Genomic DNA, 20,952 nt, shown 5'->3' with positions numbered 1-20,952 from the left:
TCCAGCGAGATGCTTTAACATGCTTTACGCTATTTAATTTTTTTTGTTTTGTTTCTTTTTATCTACACACATCAGATCCTCTTTCTGAGTTGGGAGGTAGAGCTGTGCCTTCTACAGTGAAAGCTGATGGAGCATCCAGTAGAAAACAAGAGTGGAAATACATGTGACACTGCTCGCAATTATATCCAAATGACTCAGCAGCAACAATGTTCTTCCTGTGCCTGTGACTCTGGTCTGTAAGGAAATATGTTTTTACTAGAAGGCCTAACACTTCTTCCATTGAGTTGGAATGCATACCCAGATTCAGCTATCTTTGGCTTCACATTTCACAGGATAAACAGGCAAGAAGAAAGGCGAGATTATAATGCGGGCTCGAGTAATTGGTCCTGGCTCTTGGATGGAGACAGAGCTGTAGGTACTCAGCAGGTGGCATCACTGCCACATCTGAGGGAAAGTATGACATCAGAGCACTCTCCCCAAAGCACACAATGGCTCAGGATCCTCAGGAAAGAGGGACATGGAATGAGAGGTAAAGAAAGCAGATCATACATCCCAGCAGTAGCTCTTGATATTCTACATTCTTTTGCGGGGGGGAGGGATCAAACTTGGGACCTTGCGAGGCAGGTGCGGAACCACTGAGCTAAATCCCCGACCATCTGTAGCGTAGCTCTTTTTTTTTTTTTTGGTATCGGGGATCGAACTCAGGACCTTGTGCTTTTGAGGCAGGTGCAGTGCCACTGAGCTAAATCCCTGGCCCATCAGTACCTCTTGAGAAGGAACAGAAACAAAGTCCGCAGCCTCAGTCTCTGCTCCTCAGTGTCATGGTTTAGATCTAGAATGCCCTCCAAATTCTCATGTGTGTGGAAGGTCACTGGATCGGAGTACAGCTGGAAGGGACTGGGATGGGGACGTGCTCAGTGGAGCCCCATGCTACCCTAACCTGAGCGTTACTGAGGGCCTCCTTTTTCTATTATTATTTCTTTACATCATTTGCAACCAAGAACTCAGATGGGTAGTCTCGTGCTATGTATTTAATTGGTTTTTAAAAATTTATTTACATTTTTAATATAAAGAGTGCTGCAATAAATTATTCACATAGCTTTCCCCTCATATTTGATTATTTTCTTATTATACAAGTTCAGCAATGGAAATACTGGGTTTTAGGAGAGACCTTGATACACACTGCCAAATTTCTTTACGATATATAAGAGGTATAAGAGGTACTGTTTTGCTGAATCTTGGTTGGGTCATATCTTGAACCATGAGTGCAGCGAGTAAAAGAGTTAGAATGACATGGGGAATGAGGTTTTTCCATATGTAGAATTTATAAGACAACTTACACTTTTTAAAACTCCAGACTTGAAAGCACAACCAGGTATCTATCATCTCAAAGCATATCACTACTTCCTAACCTCACCACACTGCAGTGCCGGCAGGTCTGCTGACTGGGTTTATCTTGCTCTTTCACTTGGTTCCTAGGGTGAGTGTGATTTCCTGCTGCCTGGACATTTTCCTGACTGCCAAACTCTGTTAGTCTTCCTAGAAACTCTTCCCACTTTCACCAGTCCCACATCCCCTGACCTGCTGCACATAGGATGTCTGATCACTGGAAAGGAAGAACAACCAAATGTTGCTATTGTAACAAAAAAACCCCGCTTATATCACTGTCTATCATGTGTACAAAGTCAAAAGTCAGTATTCAAATAGGAAAGGTGGAGTGTGTTTCATGGCTAACATTGGACCAAAGAACTACTTTGTGATATGTATTTGTTCACCCCCTGGGCCGTTTTATCTGTGGGTTGTTTTATGTACCACATTGTGGAGGTTTGTAGAAATCTCAGGGCTGGAGCCTTGCAATTGTATACATCAAAAGAATTGTCTGGGCTGGTCATTCCCACAGAAACGTTTCCTTCTATTCTTTAGGATCTGCAGGAAAATAGATTATATGACTTTCTTTAATAACATGCATTTTAACAAATCTTGTATTTATGTGTAATCTCGAAGCCCTTTGTTGAATTTTTAAATCCCACTTTTTAATGAGTCATTCCTTAATAGAAATGGCTCTAGCTGATATGTTATTTCTTATTTAAAAAAATGTGGAGCCAAACTTTCTTAAAATAATCCCTCTGAAGAACAGCATATATGAACAGAAATAATGTGAGACAATCTAATCTTTTATATTAAAACAGCAAGAACCTGATTGCTAGTCTTAAAAATAAGGAGCAGATTTCACAGAGAAAATATTCACAAGTTATGAAAAGGAGTTCAGTATTTATCTCTTTGAATATTGTTCCAATGTCACTTGGGGAAAATAAAATCCTCTGATTGAGAGAATGAGGGTGTAGGAAGGTGGGCATAAACACAAGTACCATTTTATTCAGAATGGAATAATAGTTTTACAAATAAAAGCCAATTCAAATAAATGGAAAGCATAGGAAAACCCAGTTCATGACATCCATATTTACTCCTTCCAAGTAGTAGAGATCTTGATTTAAATGTTTAGGGCCATTGGACTGAAATGACTATTAGTAAGTAGAGAACGTATTTACATTTTCCCTTGCCACATACACCAATAATTTTTAAGTTTTGAAAGAAAAAAGAGGCAAGAGGAAAGGTTTTTGAAACTGAGACATCTCTTTCCTTCCCTCTTTCCGTTATGAGGAGGTGCTGGTGGTGGCCTTTCTCTCCCTGGTCCCTTCCTCTGGCCGCACTGGGCAGGTCTGCAGTGAGAACAGGGAAACAGGAGGAGAGGCCACCTTTGGATTTCACAAGTTCAGCACAGCTGTGCAGTTTGTGCCAGACACACAGGAATAGCCTTTGTGCTGCAGCTCTGCCTAACTGTGGCAGGTGGCATATTTATTTTCTTGCTCAACAATTTCATTTTTAATGGCAATGGCTTGGTCTTGTAATTGTTGCAGTTGATTAGCTTTTTCTTGTCTATTTAGGTTCAAATCCTGGATCTTCTTTTCTAAATCTGAAAGAAGGATATGCAAGAAATGATCAACATTCAGGTGACAAATTCCTCTTAGATGTCCACATTATACAGAACACAGGGGTCTGTGTGTCTCTTAGAGATATATTTAGTTTTGTGCTTTGATATAATGGATAAAACATCTCTTTTCACCAGACTTCTTCAAATTTTCACATAAATCAGAGGAAGTTGCTATTTTTGTCTAAAAAATTTTAAGTCTAATGGCATTTAAAAATGTAAGGCTGTAGCTGGTTAGAATTTATTAGATATGAAAAGACACACAACAGCCTTGATTGGATTTGAAGTATCACATCTCAAAAGGTTTGTTCTTAAATATTTTAACTTCATTTTAAACATGCGCTACTCACTTTACAGTTTCCCAATTTTTCAGAAAAGAATACTGACATTTTAATTTCTGTAATTCTTCTTCCTTTTGACATGGACATTCCTGAACAGTAAAAGCAAAGTAATGGCTGTCTTTGGTTTCACTCATCTATCCATCCATTCATTGAGCTACTGACGTATCCATCCATCCACCCACCTATCCATTTACTCATTCTTCATTCAACAAATATCTTGTAATTCCTTTAAGAAAGAGTCCATAGAAATGTGGACAGAAGAGGAGTAGAAAACTACAGCTAAACAAAAAAAAGAAAAAAAAGAAGCAAGCTACAGTTAACAGTGTGAGGCAGGCTTTTAGAGAGTCTGCCAATAGGTAGGAATGGACCTTCTAGAAGAAGGGAAGTAAATGTCCCACTTCACTTGGATCACAGGTGAATTCTGAGTGGGTGTGAAGTAACTGTCAAACATACACATCCAGAGGAAAGGCTGGAGTGCTGCAGAAAGTTGAAGCTGTCCTCTGAACATATTGAGTTAACTGGTGACGTTTTATACAGAGAAAGGAAGATTTAGGACACATGACATGGCTGATTTCAAGTATTTGAAAGACCAGCTTAGAAAAGCAGAGTGAATATGTTCTCCAGCATCCGAGGAAACAAAACACAGCCAGCAGACGAAAGCTCGATGAGGGAAGATTTTGTCTGATTGTAAAGAGGAGCTTTCTAGCAGTCACAGCGATGCAGAGACTAAAGAGCTGCTCTGGGAGGTGGTGAGCATTCTTTCACCAGGGACTCAAGTGGAGGCCACTGAGGGTTGAAAAGGGGATTCAACACTGGTAGGATATTTGAATCAAAAGAAGAGAAAAGACCCCAGAGTTTCCACGAGGTAAGTTAATGTGGTCAAGCTGGCTACTTCTCATTCCCACCAGCTCCTCCTTCACCCTGTTCTGAGTCCTGGAAGGCCAGCCCCCCTGGGTAACACGCAGGTTCCCTTCCATCTGGCCATCCTCACCCTTGGCCGTGCTGTCAGAGCCCTCTCCACCCCTGTTCAGCACAGGCTTCCCTCAGGTCTTTGGTCTTGGGGCTCCAGCTCCTGCGGGGCCTCTTCCCTAAGGACCCTGGTGACCATCCTGCTTCCCCTATTCCTTCCGGCTGAGGGCCAATAATGGTTCTCACTCCGCTGGTCCCCCAGCCCTGCTACACAGTCTGTTCCCTCCATTCCTGTGCATTCTTCGAGGTTCCATCAGGAAGCACATCTGTTTGCTCTCCCCCCACTCCCGCACCCTGGACCTGGGCTGGCTGGACAAGCTATTTTGACCAGTAGTACAGACTGGAAGAAATGCTACTGCAGGCTTCAAGCACCTGTGTTATCATTCTCACTTCCAGGGGAACCTTAAACATCCATGCCTGGAAGTAGCCTGGGGTAGCTGGCCCCATGGACACAGCCCCACATCTCTGGGCATCCCTCGAAGACCTGGCCGGTGACCCATTAGCTGAGCTTCTATTTGTGTAACCTGGGGGGACCTGCAGAACAGCCACCCAGGCAACCCACTGCAAACAAAGACATGGTTGTTATTTTAAGCCGTCTGATTTTAGGGTGGCTTTTTATGCAGTGAATAGATAGAGACAGCTCCACGTGTACATTGTCCAGAACCATGACTGAGTAGGCTTTTTGTCTCTTGCTGGGATTCTGATGGACGTGGTTCTGAGGGACTCTTGTTGTGACTGGGGTCTTACTGGGAACCTGGGGGCATCTCTTCCTAATAGATGTTCTGCTCCTTCTCAAGTGGCAGAAGGAAGACAGGCACATCAGTGGCTTATTTTTCTATCTTGTTGAGTTGTGAAAACAGCCTTAAACTGAAGAGAGAAAAAGAAATAGGATGCAATCTTCCTCTCACTGAAACTTCTCTTCCGATCTAATTTCATGAACTATAAATTTCAGTCAATGTGGATAAGGAAAAATAATTTGGACCCTGACGTAACTTAGGGCAGAAAGATTCTTCCTAGGTTTTTGGTCCTATGAGGGAGGACCCCAGTCTGAGAATAATAGAAACTGATCTTTGCAGTATTGGCTATTCAATGTCAGGTTGGAAAAATTCTATCTGCATTTCTAAATCTTTCCTAGTATTTTCTTTAAAAAAATTTTAGAAAGTATTGAAAAAATACCCATAAGCACACTGATTTTAAGATAAATATATATGTAAAAATCAGTGGTTTCCTCATCAGTCCCCTGTCTCCCAGAGATGACAAATGCTAGCAGTCTGGCGTGTGTTTGTCCTGACTTGGGCCATATGCAGGCTAGTCTTTCATTGTTTTCATGTCAGAGGGAGGGTGTGCATGGTCCTGAGGCCAAAGTCTCATTTTGTAATGCAGAAGCACTTATGAGCAAGGAATCTTGTTTATTTTAACATTTTGAGAGTTACTCATATCCCCAAAGAATATAATTAGTTTTAAAATTTGGGAGACAATAAAGTATGACCACAAATAAGACTATAAAACAGCGAGTTGGCAAAAAGGCATTTCAAGGTGACCAAAGGAAACCACAGGTTTTCTCATGAACACAAGGCAGATGCTCCCCAATACCATCGTAAGGAAATCCATGCACAGGAGGTTGATTCCTGACAGCCCCTAAGGCACAAGACCAATTCCTACTTCACTGTCCTCTGCAGGTTTGTATGTGGTTACCAGGAATGAATGACAGATTTAGTGTGAATTCTACCATGAAGGCGGAGTATTATGGTGTTATCGTCAGATGGGTGGGTGGGTGAAAGAACACATACCTGCTATTCTTTTCATCTTGTCCTCTGTCTCTCCAGCCAGTTTTTCTGCAGCATCTTTTAGCTGTTTCACTCTTTCTAATGTTTCCTTTATTAGTCCTGCAGTGCTGGTCTCAGGTTGAAGAAAAGCATACTGTTTTCTCAGCTCAACCAACTTCTGCAACACAGCCACATTCTCACCATCAGAAAATATTTATAAAGCACCTACATGTCTCCTACATGCCCCTCGTAAGTCTCATAGAGTCTCATAAAAGCAATGCAGAGGAAATCATAATCCAGTCAATGCTCTTGATCACTTTGGTATTTCCATAAGGGTTTTTATTTGCATGTTTGGTTTTTTCAGATTGAAAATAATGTCAGTCCTAGTTAATTAAAAATGAATTTTTTTTCCAAAATAGCAGTCATTACTCCACGTTAAGACAACCATCAGTGTGCCACTAATTGTTCTATATTATGCTAAGGTTGGAGAACAGAAGACAAAAATGACCTAATTTTGTCCTTGACAAATATCTGATTCATTGCGCCGCTGTGTATTCCAGATGGAGGGCAGAGTGAAGATTTAGAAGCAGCATGGATACCCTTCTGGTTGGTTAGAAAGGCAGGAGAGAGACGGGTAGTGGCACATGCCTGTACACCGGGCTGCTCGGGGGGCTGAGGGAAAAGGATGTAAGTGTGAGGCCAGCCAGCGCAATGTAGCGTGACCTTGTCTGAGAATGCAAAATTTGTGAAAGGACCGTGGATGAAGTTCAGGGCTAGAGCACTTGGATAACATGTGTAAGAGAAATGAGGCAGTGAGGGAGGAAGGGAAGCAGGAAGCCGGGTAGAAGTGCAAGCATAAAGCTCCCTCTGGAAGGAGAGTGGAACTCTGGGGCCGAGCGAGTGGCTGACAACCTAGAAGGGCAGGCAGGCAAGTACAGGTCAGAGCCGGCACGGGGCAGAAGGGTTTGGGCGGGCAGGAAGCCCGTTTCTCAACATCCTTTCTGTAGGAAATGTTCTCAACTCTCTTGAGCTAGTGGACATTTTACCCAGTATATTAGGAACTAAAAGCAAGTGGAAGACCAGTTACAAAACACTAACATTTTTCTTTTGTTTAAGCCACTATATGAATGCAACCAACAAAAGATTCCCTGCTGCAAAGAAGCGCTGATAGGTTCTTTCAGCAACCAGAATGAGTGGGCCATTTACCACAAATGTTGAATTAACTCGCTCTGATGTCTGTAACTTGATCTGTTCTCTTTGGAGGTGACTTTAATTTATGCGCTCCTTACAGGTCCACAGGGACAGCTGGGCCCTGCACGAGAGCCTTAGGGCCCAAGAGCCTCCTGTGCACCAGGAGCCCAGAATGTCCACAGCAAGCTTGGGTTGGCACTGAAGAAATGCAGAAAAGTGGCACAAAAACCTGGCCGCAAAGGCCGTGCTGCGGAGCAGCGCTGCCTGCTCCCGGTGGCAGTAGGGACACTGACCTACCTGGCACCCTCAGCTTGGTGACTCGCTGACCCCGCCTGCTCTGTGGCCCTGCCCGCCTGGGCTTGGTTCCTTTGCCACTTGGTCTGCAGCATGGCGAGTCCACCCTCTGGCTCTGGGTGGTGCTTTGCTAAGTCCAGCTTATTCTTCACTTCCTTGGCTCCGTTTTCAGCCTGATTTTGATTTAAAGACAAGAAAGGAAATGTCCCTCAAAAAAAACAAAACAAAACTGGGTTTAAAGGAAAAGAAAATGTTTTAACTTTTTCTTTTACATTTTTAAAAAGTTATAACATATAAAAAGTTATAACAAAATATTTCTGACACACGAAAGGCTTTAAAGGAAAACATGACCCAAAGAAAATGTGCTATGTAGATGTACAATAGAATACTATGCAGCCACGTAGAAGGATGAATTCTGGTCATTTTTAGGGAAATGGATGGATTTTAAGACCATAATGTTAAGTGAATTAAATCAGACAAGAAGGTTAAATATTGCATGGTTGTGCTTATCTGAGAAACCCAAATATAAATAAACTCGAGAATAAAATGGCCAGACCTGGTGATACACGCCTGAAATCTCAGCACTCAGAAGCCTGAGGCAGGAGGGTTGCCATGATTTCAAGGCCAGCCTGAGCTGCACAGTGATATCATTTCCAAAAAAAAAAAGTAAAATAAAGGAGAGATGGTGGGAGACAGGGATGCAGACCTTTTGGCATTAGGAAGGGAAATGGGATTGAAAATGATCAAGATATATATATATATATATATATATATATATATATATATATATACCAGTTCCCCCAAATGAAAGCAATTACTCATGGACATATATCAACAAAATGAATTTATGGAAAAGAAAACATGACAAATATCATTGTACCACCAGCCACCTTGGGAATAAAGTGCTGATGAAAGCCATCCACACACCAGTCCCACCCCCTGAAGGCAGCCACCATGCAAAATCCAGTCTTTGTCTAATGTTGCTAGTCCGTGTTTTCCAGTAGGCTTTACACTGGATACTGTGTAGTGTTCCTAACAATATATATTTAATTTTTTAACAGTATGTAACTATATACATATACATTCTGTAACTTGATTTTTTAAATTCAAAATTATGTCCACACAAGTTGTCCACTTTAATTTACATACCTCTAGCTCATCCATTGTTACCAATTTAAAGCATTCTGTTGTTGAATATATGATTTATTTTTTCAGTCTCCAGCTGGTGCTTCTACTTTTTCCTCACATTTTATACTTTCCTTGTTTCAAGACTACATTTGTCATATCTAGAGGTCCTATTTAATCTTTTGTTTTGGTACCAGGGATCAAACTCAGGACCTTGAGCTTGCCAGGCAAGCATGGCGCCACTGAACTATCTCCCTGGCCCTATTTAATCATTTTTGAAGTTTGACTGTTATCTTAACTCTCATCCGTTGGTTATACTTTATGTTTACCCTTTTTTGATTTTCTTACACATAGTAAACATTCTTATTTTGCATTTTATAACCCATACTGGTCATACCCACAATCCCTTGGATTCTGATTCTGTTGCTTGTTGTATTGATGACTCTTGTTTAAGGCAATTTGTTTCTTTATGTGTTTGGAGGGAATTTTGGGGGGCTGGCTTGGTTTTAAGGTCATTTCTTCACAGGGGACTTTTGGTTGCCACTGTCTGGGGATTCTAGCAGCCCAGGACCACTTTAAATGATGCTTTTGGCTTGAGTTTTGGGGGCCACCTAGGCAGTATAAATTCTAGCCTCCATCTCATATGGGAAACTATTTGTAGTTAGGAATTCTTAGACTCCTCCCCTATGCAGGTGTGTGTGTGTGTGTGTGTGTGTGTGTGTGTGTGAGAGAGAGAGAGAGAGAGAGAGATAGAGAGAGAGAGAGATAGTTTACTGTTTCACTATGGGTTCTGGTTTTTAGTTCCCTCCTTATATGGACTCTGCTTTCTGTCTGTTAGACACAGTGATCCTCAAACCCAAAAGCTGTAACATACTAGGGATTGGCAGGTGCCATCTGCTGTCAGGTTAGTGCCTGATTAGTCTTTGGCTCTGAGGATATCCTGTTTCCTACTAAGTCAGGTATGCATTTTAAAAATGTAAATATACTAACATTTTCTATTAGGACTCCTCAGGGTATTGGTCCACCATATTTTTAGATATAAAAATCCCTTCCTGTGCCCTTATACATATGTGGGAGTTTTTCTAGAGCAGGAGTCTTATGACCATTAATCTTGGATTAGGAAATGCCTAGTAGATGTCACAGCACACTGGACATGCCACGTGGGCCTGTCCTTGGGTACCGTACAGTATGTGGTCCCTGCACCTTTCCTTTCCAGCACTGCTCCCCAGTTGACGGGAACTGAGCAGCTCTGCTCCACTACATCCTTCTGCCATGACATTCCTACCTTGGAGCCAACTGACCATGGACTGAATCTCCTGAACTGTGAACCATATAACCTCTCTTCCTTAAAGCTGTGCGTGTTGGATATTGTGTCCTGCAGCTGGACTAATGAGTTGACTAATGTAAGTCTGCACATTTTCTGAAAAGGGATAGATAGTGTTGTGCCCTCTGTGGTCCATACAATCTCCGTACCACCATTCAACTCTGTTCCACTGTATTGCAAAAGCGGTCATCACAATAGAGCTGTCTGTGGCTATATTTTTGGGACCCCCTAGTCAAGAGCATATGTCCAGAAGGCATAGCAGCTTCCCTTCTTTGCTACCCAAAGAATACAACCTCTTCCTATCTAACCCTTTCACTTCCTGGTGCACCACATCCTGTTCTGCTGCATTCTGCTTTTGTTCTTGGAATGCATGGTGGAGATCTATAAAACACAGCTGAAGAATGAACAGCCAGTCATTTCAGCCCTGTAAGGAAGGGGATGTGACAGAGGAGCCATGGGTCCTATTCTGTCCTCCAATTGCTGAGCCTCCACTCCCTGCAGGTCAAATGGTTGAACCGTGGCTTGGCTCTGCTGAGCTGGGAGAGCTCTTTTAGGTGCGATACCGCTTCAGTTTTGGAATACTCTGACATAAACTCACACAACTTCAGCTACAAAAACCCTGGCAAACCTGGGTGTGATGGCCTATAATCCTAACAGTCTGGGAGGCTGAGGTAGGAGTACTGCAAAACTGAGCCCAGCCTGGGCAGCTCAGTAATTCAGTGAGACTCTGTCTCAAAATAAAGAATAAAAAGAGAGCTGGAAATGTAGCTCAATGCAAATGCCCTCGGTTCAATCCCTAGTATGGAAAAAATAAATTGCAACAATTAACTTACTTTCTTCCGCTTGTGAGCTTTAAAAGTCTGTTGCTTTCTGTAGCTACCAGCAGGAATGAGCTATGGCTCAGATCTATTAATTACCTGTGTGGCCCCAGAGTCCCATAACCTCTCTGAGTCTTAGTTCTTTAGTTTACAAGGTGGCGGCAGTACCCTTCGCATCCCCTAGAATGAAATGTGCTCAGAGGGCTCTGAAGGGCATTAATTTAAGTGCGTAATTCTGTCAACGTTACTGTAACAACAGTACTGCATTAACATTAATATGGGACATTAATTAAGCACGGAATCCCATCAACGTCTTTTTTTTTTTTTTTTTAATTTTGGTACTGGGGATCGAACTCGGGTCCTGCACTTGCGTAGCAGGCGGCGAAACCACTGAGCTAAATCCCGGCCCCTTCAACATCTTAATTTATCCTCATAGGCCTCCGTTCAGGCAGACAAACGAGCAGACCATGTGGCATAGAGAAAACGACAGTGTTCCCCCCCACCCCCCAGTCCATTTCAGGTTAGTTTCAATAGAGAGAGGTAATTACCTGCAGTGCACTCTTTCTCATTTGTGTTATCTCAGCCATCAGCTGTGTGACGGCAGAGTCTGCCTGGCCTTGAGTGATTTTCGCTTGCTCCAAGTTGTCCACCACTTTGTCAGGGTTTGAGAGAACATCTGCTGCTTTCCTAAGGTAAGACATTAACATAGCCGATTAGATAAATATGCAATTATTCATTTGCTTCATTTCCAGAGTCCACTCAACCAAAAACTTTACTGAATTATTTATAAAGTCAATTTAAATTCCTCCTAACCAGGACAAAGTGCTGAAGTCTTCGTTTTTAAGAAACAGACATATTTAAATGCCAATAACACGCGTACACATATGTGAGTGTATCCAAAAAATACAGATTTTGCCCGATGCAGACTTCTTTGCGCATTAAAACTACGGCCAGCTGATCCCAGCCTGATTTCTCAGACCTGTGGACAGTCCCTGGCCTCTGGAGTGGGAGGTGGGGGAGGCAAGCGAGGACCCAGGAGGTGCGCTGCGGCCTGTTTGTTCAGGGCTTTTGAGCTTTGCTGACGTCCCAGCCGCAGGAGCCCAGTTGAGGGTGCAGTCACGGGGTTCTGGGGACACGGGCTGTTTCACAGAAGGACGCTCACCTCAAGTCCACAGGCACCAGATACGGAGATCTCTGGACTCAAAAACGCCTGGAGCAGAGTGAAGCAAGCTAGGGAGCCTTTAGCCCTCCGACTGCGCGGAGGCCCTGAGCAGTGGGCTGAAGACAAATCAGCCGCCTCACCCCAAGGCCTCGGCCCCGCCCGAGCAATCTCCCCTTTCTCCCCGTCAGGAATCCGCCCTCCCTCCGGAGCTCAGACCCACCGCACCATTGTCATCTCACTTCGGTCACATTCCTAGGGCATTGGTGTGTGTTCCTTCCATTTCTGCCACTATATATTTTAAAAATAGGTATTCATTTTTGTTTAGATTTCCAATGTACTACTCATCATAGGAAATTTAGAGTACCAAAAAAATGTAAAGAAGAAAAAAATGCACCAGTAATCCTACTACCTTAGACGATATTGGCATATTTGAGCATTTTGTCCTAACTTCTTTTTCCTTTGCATGACTGAGCTCCTCCTAATGTATAATATCTTACCTGCTTTTAAATAAAAACGTGGCCTTCACACTAGCAGATTCTTTCATCAGTGTCATTTTAAATAGCTGTATAATTGTACTGCAGTTACTTTATCTTCCTGATTTTAATATTAAGCCCGGAAGGGGTTGGACTGCAGGTGCTTCTGGTACACTTCGCCCTGGGTGGTGGGCAGTGAGGTGCCCAGGTCTCAGTGGGTGCTGCCACCACCCAGCTGATGCCGCGACTCGGCCCCACAGTGCCGCATGCTCACAGAAACATCAAGATGCCTTTGCCTCTTTGCTTGGCTAAGTCAACAGCAAAAGGAGACATTAGCGCTGTCACTGTACATCCCATTCCTGTATTATGCTGGGGCCAGTGTCCATTTCTTCTATTCTCCGCCATCATATTTTTTCTACAGTCTTATTTTTAAATTTAGACGTTCAAGGTACTGTTTATGATAACACTTTAAAAGTACCAAAACTGGGCTGGGGATTTAGCTCAGTGGTTCTGCTGCCTGCCTCGAAAGCGCAAGGTCCCGAGTTCGATCCCCAGTACCAAAAAAAAAACAAAACAAAAAACAAAAGTACCAAAACTAGGTAAAGGCAGGAAAACCACACCATATTCCAATCAGCTGTTAAAATAGTGCTGCAAAATTCATATATGACATGTACTCCTACGCCTTGGTATTAAGAGGTCCCAGGCTGCTGAAAACATGTTTAGAGTCTGAGAAAAATAGACACAGGAATCCCTGAACAGTGCTACCCAACTGCCCAGCTCCTGGGGGCACCGCCAGAAAGAGCGGAGCCTTCAGTTTGCACAGAGCTACTGGAGGCTGACTTCGTTTGCACGCTGTAGCTCTCTGGGCAAACATTTGTCAGATGGTCTTGCAGCTGATGGTCTGTTAGAGCAAGATGAGCACATTACTACTGTACTTACTCAGCTACTTTCGCCTCCTCCAAAAGCTTTCAGGCTCCATCTGTTGCTTTATTTAGCCTGTTCTTCTCTGTCCTGTTGTTCTCACACAGTTGTATAAGTTTCTGTATTTCCTCAAGTTCACAGGTTAAATTTTGTGATGTTATTGGTAGGTGGATGTCAAGGACATGATTCGCGACCTTCTGTATGTCCTCGGGAGGCACGTTTTCCTCTTAGAGAAGAAGGGGGGTTTTAGCTAATCATGCTCCCTTAGCAACGCTGTGTTTCATACACTTAACCCCAGTGAACACAGTCACATGCACTTGCATTTGATAATGTGTCCCTAAAGAGAGGGCCTAGATCACATATGTCCCATACATGCCTCTTCATCCTCCAGGGTCCCTATCTGGGGGAAAATGATGCTGGTGTGGTGCTAAATACTTGCTGAACAAATGGTTGTTGGAAAAAAGGGAAAACTAAAGTCTTGGAACATTGAGTACAGTCCACAAAATCTTCTTCTCAAAATTCTTTAATGTAAGTACACATTCAAAATCAATGAAAAATGTTAGATGAATTAAAATTTAAGGACAAGGTTAGAGGGAAGCGGGGAGACTGGGTTTGAAGTGACCCAAGTTCTGATCTTCCATGACCATAATATCCTCACAAATTTTGCTCATCTAAATAATTGGGTAACTTTCTGATGCTACTACTCAAAGGCCTATATTGAGCAGGGAATGTGACAATGCAGAACAGAGTATCATGTAAGTAGCTTATCATAAACAAACCTTCAGATACATCTATGGCCTCCTTTTAGAAAAGCAGAAGTGGTTGCCTGAGAACTGAAGTGGAAGATGGACTGTGATGTGGTGTAACAAGCCCTGGCACTCTGCAGCTCCCTCCCTTAGGGAAAGTTAGAGGTGGAGGAGACATAGGCCTGAACCTAAAGGTCCTGTGCTCAAGAGGGGAAAGAGCTGTTATATACAAATACCATCAAAGGACAAAAGTGGGAAACACAAGGCCGAATGGGTTTGGAGGAAGGAGAACTACAAGGAAGGACGTCAAACAGGCGTTAAAACTGGGCTTTGGGGCACAGCAGGTTAAGCTTGGAGACAGCGGGGTGTGGGGAGCAGGAAGAGGCTTCACAAGAGAAGGGACCTGCAGAAGCCAAAGGTCAGGGTGGTATAGGAACCTGGCGAGAGTGGTGTGTCTGATAGGAGGAGCTGGGGTCTGGACAGGCTGGGAGCGAAGATGGCACAAGTCCCCAAGCACGGGGCCCAGGAACTTAGACTGCCTAGGGATGGTAGGAAGACAAATGCATTCTTTTCTTTCTCTTTTTTTGGTCCCCTCCCCACCAGGGTGTTGGGAATACAACTCAGGACCTCATGGATGCTAGGAAGTGCTCCACCACTGAGCTACACCCCAGGCCCCAGGGAAGGCTTTTAGCATTTTTGTAATACAACACGAGTATACAGGATCTTCTTTTTAGGTAATCATTTTTCCTTCAGCTATTTTGCTTACTATAAAAGGAATATTACACTTTCCATAACGTTTCTGAAACAACGATAACTTTTTTGGTGAATAAACTAAAACTGTATTTTAAACAGAATCAAAGAGTTAGCTTTCAAAAGAAATAGTAACTTTTTCTAGTTAAAAAAATTCTATTAAAAGTGAACTTAATCACTTCATTCAGAAAATTATTATCAGTATTTATTACAAGATCACAGATTCAAATTTCAGATCTAGAATGTTCAGGAGAAGACTCATGCCTTTGTCAATGAGACATTCAGATTTCAAGGAAAACAGTGAGATGTCAAGAAGAGCTCAGTGGACAGGTACTCGTCTGATGGAATGATAATTCTTTTTTTTTTGGTTCTGGGGATCAAACTCAGGTCCTTCCGCTTGCAAGGCAGGAGGTGGAACCACTGAGCTAAATTCCCGGCCCCTGGAATGATAATTTTATTTGGGCTTGATAGCCAAGGGCCTGGTCACCACAGGTCTAGGGGCCCTGATCAGAGGGAAGTCTCCTATGTAGAAAAGGATTTTTTTCTCTCTATGCCTAGTATTTTTTTTCCTTTTCTTTTATCTCCAGTACTGAGGGGTTAAAGCCAAAGCCTTCACACTAAGCCGTGTCCCCATCCCTTCCTTATTCTGAGACAGGGTCTCACAAAGCCACTAAGTTGCTCAGGCTGACATCAAACTTGTGATCCTCCTACCTCAGCCTTCCAGAATGCTGGGATTACACGCCTGCACCACCATGCCTAGCTCTATGCCTGCTTTTAATAACAGCTCTCTCTGACTTCAGCTGTGATAATGTAGACATTGATTGTTTTTAATTCCTCAGGTTAATTCCAGTAAACTTTTTAATAGAAATTTATCCGGCAGCAATAAGGGAACAGGCTGTATGGCTAGTGAATTTGGTGAACGCAGTTTATGCTTTTCCTACTCTACCAGGACCATATACCACCATTTTCATGTAGCTAGTTAGACATGTTGGCATTGGTTTTGTTTTTGTGCCCCGGATGGATTTGTATCTGCAGAAATTGCTAAAGTGTTCCTTAAAACAACCAGTTCCAGGATCAGCGTCTAGTTGGCACCAATCTGAGCAAGCTTTCAAACAAACAAAATGTCTAGTAAACGGATTCCACTCTCTTACAGTTTCACTGATGATTCTGATCAAAAGTCACTTCTGCCTAATTTCTTGTTTTGGAAATTCAGAACTAGAAGGTACTAATACAATCTCTAGAAAAACCGAGAGAGAGAAAGTTGGCCACAGGGATCTCTTATAAATGCTAAATAGGTTAATGAAATGATAATGGACACCCCAACTATTAATCCATGTGGAAAGTATAAAATTATCAAATTTGGAAGTGGTTAAGAAAAAAACCCCTAAGATTGGGCCGGGCATGTAGCTCAGTGGTGCTGCGCCTTCCTCAAGCACAAGGTCCTGAGTTCAATCTCTAGAACTAGAAAAAAAAAAACAACAAAAAACAAAAAACCCTAAGATGAATTCCACAGAGCATTATAACCAAACTGCCTTATTTGATGAGAGTAAGACTTCAGATCAATTTCCTAATACTGTATTTGATTTATCTTTAATAGTTCTCTGTAGTTTAAAACAGACGTCTCTCTCCCAAAATATGCCACAGTGAATATCAAGTCAAGTAGCTTCTCTTGGTCAGTGATGGAGAGTCAACAAGTAACTCAGAAAATAGCCAATGATAGTTAATAATCTACTTTTTAGATGCCACTTCAGTATGGTATTTGATATCCTAATATCTTGATATCTTATCATCTCTGCCAGTAAAGAAAATTACTGCATCCTGACTTGAGGGAATCTGATAAGAGTCGGCATGTGGAATTTCTAATTTTAAAAACAATAAAATTTATAAAACAAGTTCCTTTGTTTGGGATTTTAACTAAATCCTAGGATTTATTACTAAATTAATCATATGCAGAGAGCCATCATTTTTTGGGCACAGGTAACATTTTGAGATTATTTTCATTAAGAAATTTAAAACCAAGGGGTATATAATTTTTCTGACTCAGGCACGCCATTTCCAATTTGTGTAATTTGGAATTGGTTATGATGTTTGCACCTCCATTTTTTTTTTTTTGGTACCGGGGATCGAACTCAGGACCTTGCACTTTCAAGACAGCCGTGGTGCCACTGAGCTAAATCCCTGGCTCGCACATCCATTTTTTTTTTTAAAAGGTAGAAACAAAAATCATTTTTATACTTTGAAACAATTAGCTAACAAAAAGTTTTTTGCTTTTCTGATGAAAAGCTTCATTTTTTTCTTCCTCAGTTTCACTTTGGTTTTTCATATTTTCCAGTTTCTCACTTAGCAGTATGGCATTGTTTTTGGAGATGTCTACCAGTTTACTTATATTTTTTATCTGGAATAAGAAAAAATCAACAATGAGGAAAGCATACAAAAATTAAGCTTGTCTTGGGATGTTTTATTACATAGCTGGACCAAATAAAAATGTCACTAAAAACTTAATAGAAGTCTAGATAATTAAACTACAGATTCATTTTAAAGGGCTCTTTTAACAGGTAATTATTATGTTTCATTATAATGTTTTTTCTTAATATTACAAATTTACCTTTTATAATATTATTAGCAATCAAAATTATTGTTTGAAAACATTACCCTAGCATTAATGAATTTTCCTAAATCTAAAACATAAATTCTCTTTCAATTAGACTTTGGCACTCCCTGAAACCAACAGTGTACACAGAAATTACTTAGGATTGCTAAACTGACGGCAGTGAATAACTTAAAACAGCTTCTTTTATGTAAATGAAAACAGTTACTCTTCTAAACATTCTTCAAATTCTAGTAATGTACTTTCTTGGAAAGCTAACAGGAAAGCATTCCTCCTTTCATCAATGTGCCTGACCCGAGGGTGGGCTGCTGAGATAAATCCCAGAGCTCTGTGTCCTTGGGGGAGAACGGAGGGACAGATAGGCCAGAAGCTAAAAGTGCAAGTTCTTAATTGTGTGATTTGAGAAAGGTCATGGATTTTTCTTAGGATTCCAACAAATTAAGGGGGGGGGTGAGCAGAAAGCAATAGGACAAGATCGCCAACAGGCTGAGCTTTATTGAATAAATTAACTGTGACAGAAGTAGGGCTAATTAGCCTCAAACATAATTAGGGAGGGAAAATCTCCCCTTATTTCTCCAGAAAAGGAGCCTGCTTAATTTAAGCCATGCCGATTTTGTAAAAGGATTGAAGTCCTAGTCATTAGCAAGTGATAAAACACAAAAAAGTATCTCTATGATTAAATGTAGTAGGCTTTTGAGAGTTGATCTAGACTTTTAACCTTAAAATGGAGAGCTGTAAGAATGGATAGCAGTAAAATGCGAATTTCAGAAACAAATCCCCAGACAGGAAAGCACCAAGTGAAAAAGATGAAATCTTGGAGTGGATTAGTTGATACATAGTCAGAAAGAGATTGTTAAATCTCTTCACTCCTGAGACATCTCTCCCACCCATCTCTGTCACCCTGATGCCTGTGAATTCTCTCTTTCCCGTCTCTCTCCCGCTTCCACACCAGAGGAAAGTGCACAGCACTTTATCAGCATGGCAAGCCATGTCTCACCCTCTTCCGGCTTTTCCGTTAATGTGCTGTTCAAGTCCCATTCTGCCCGCACAGACCACAGGAGTTACCTTTTAATACTGTTAGCTGAATCCTGTTGTTAATCATAAAATCGAGCAGTAAGAAGGGCTTATTCCAATAGTGTGAGATGTCTATTTTTAGGAGAATAGTTTAAAATTACATTAAACAAGTAGGGACTATTTTAACCAGTGGGATATAAGACAGGATTTGCATTTTTATGATTGCTGCTGTATTATCAACTTGTAGATCCATGCCTGGCATGGAGGAGGTTTCAGTGCATATTTGTAAAAGCAGCAAAGAATCACATCTAAGCGAAAAACCATGTAGTAATGCAGAGTTGTGACCATGTAAATACAAGTTTTCAACACTGAGTATGTGGAGGGCTGTGCTCCGCCTTGGTCATCCGATTCTTGCTCCATAGCTTGGACTCTAGCAAGTGGACAAGGACGCGGAGTGTGTGTGTGTGTGTGTGTGTGTGTGTGTGTGTGTGTGCATGTGTGTGTATGTGTTCATCTTGGCTATGGTTTCCACCCCGCTTGAGTCTGTCTGTCTGTCTATCTCCCTGTCTTTGCAGTACTACAGTGAAATTGAACCCAGGGTCTTTGCCCTGAGCTACATCCCTAGGCCCCCAAGTTTTTTTCTTTTGTTATCATTGTTGCTTTAAATTTTGCCACAGGTTCTTGCTAAGTTGCCCAGACCGGGCTCAAATTTACAATCATCCTGCCTCAGCCTTCTAGAGTGCTAGGATTGCAGGCATGAACCACCACACCTGCCTTCTGTCCTTCTCTTGCTTCTGAGACCAAGGTCCTTGCATACATTTCCTCTTGTTGGGAAGTTAGCCAACTGTTGCTTGCAAACAAGAATGCAGATGGATATCATATTCAATATATATTGGTAAGAAAAACACTCAACCTTTAAAGCCGTTTTCTTTTTCACCCAAGGCTCTATGTATATTGTTAAAAAAGAAGCTTGTCCTTGTTTGCAGAACTAGAGAATGTAGTGCATCTCGGAAAACCCGGAAGGGCTGGGGGTGTAACTCAGCGGTAGAGCACTTGCCAGCGCCTGTGAGGCCTTGGATTGATCCCCAGCACCATGAAAACAGCCCCCTCCCCAAACCCCAAAACAACAACAAAATCTAAAGAAAGCCAGGTAATTAAAAATGGTATTTACAAATATGGCCAGAAAAGTAAATGAAATAATTTCAAATCATTGGAGATTTGATAAGTTATTTAAATGTTGAAACAACTGTATCATGTCTAGCAATGTAGAAAGGAATTTAAAGCCTAATATTTTATTATAATATTTCCTAATATTAAAATCTGACATTAAAATGTGCATATTTAGTAGAATTTCAAATGTACTCTTGAATTTACGGAAAATTTATTCTTTTGCTTTGCTCTTCAAGGCTGAGTTAAATTTCGATGTAGTTTATTGTATTAAAAAAGTCCATTTGGGCCAGGGGATTTAGCTCAGTGGTTCTGCCACCTGCCTGGCAAGCACAAGGTCCCGAGTTCGATCTCCGGTACCAAAAAAAAAAAGTCCATTCATCCATAACTTATGATAACACTCTGAGTTCTCTCCCTCCAAACGCGCGAGCGCACACACACACACACACACACACACACACTACCGATGCACACATATACACATATTCACATCTACTTCACACTGTACATTTACATCTATATTTTAAGTATCAGAACACCAGCGTTTCAGTCACTAGAGCTCTTAGTGTCTCATCATCTTCTCACCTGGAAGTTAAAGGGCCCTGCTAAAAGCTTCAGTTTGCTTCTTTGTTAATTTTGCAAATCAGGCAAGAGGCATTAGTTATTTACCCGATTCTTCAGCCCTTGGGCCTGGTTGTCCAGATTCTGACTCACAGACTCCGCCTCCTGGGCCTTTCCGAGCGCGTCGCTCTCGAGCATCAGGGCGCCTTGACAGCTAGGCCCGCCGCACCGCCTGCGCCCGCCGGGGCCCGTGCAGAGAGCGCCCCCACAGGGCGAGAGGCTGCACGACAGGTTCCCTGGTCCTCCGCACACCTCCTAGGAGAAAATTGAAAGTTTTCATGTTAACTTAATTTTTATTCTTTTAAAATAGATTTTACCTTTTACAATAATGACGAAGGAGGAGCCAATGTCCATAATATGTATCATTTTGGAAATAGTAAATAATATAACCTAATAAAATCAATCAACAATCTTTTATCTTTAATTGTAATCAACCCTTGAATCAAGAAATCAAAATAAAATATAATTAAATCTCTCTCTCTCTCTCTCTCTCTCTCTCTCTCTCTGGTACTGGGATTGAATCCAGGGCCTTTGCACTGAAATACATCCCTAGGCCTTAAAAAAATTTTTTTTTTTGAGACAGGGCCTCACTGAGTCACTAGAGCTGGGCTCAAACTCCCATTCTTTCTGCCTCAGCCTTCCAGAGTGCATTTTTATATTGTTCATATATAAT

General features: G+C 41.9%; 1 protein-coding gene across 1 annotated transcript in view; it reads right to left on the bottom strand.

The window, feature by feature from the left end:
* Positions 1-1,016: 1,016 nt before the first annotated feature.
* Positions 1,017-20,952, bottom strand: part of Lamb4 (laminin subunit beta 4) — a 92,631-nt gene continuing 72,695 nt past the window's right edge. The window contains 7 exon segments of the mRNA XM_087206564.1: positions 1,017-2,974; positions 6,090-6,243; positions 7,550-7,723; positions 11,366-11,504; positions 13,392-13,599; positions 17,120-17,264; positions 20,328-20,534. Of these exon segments, the coding sequence (XP_087062690.1) occupies positions 2,835-2,974; positions 6,090-6,243; positions 7,550-7,723; positions 11,366-11,504; positions 13,392-13,599; positions 17,120-17,264; positions 20,328-20,534 (1,167 nt within the window). The 3' untranslated portion in view covers positions 1,017-2,834.

The sequence above is a fragment of the Heterocephalus glaber genome, unplaced genomic scaffold, assembly GCF_053883595.1.
Source record: "Heterocephalus glaber isolate CG9 unplaced genomic scaffold, H.glaber_assembly_v1.0 deba00000676, whole genome shotgun sequence".
NCBI lineage: Eukaryota > Metazoa > Chordata > Mammalia > Rodentia > Bathyergidae > Heterocephalus > Heterocephalus glaber.
This window is presented reverse-complemented; position numbering and strand designations above follow the sequence as displayed.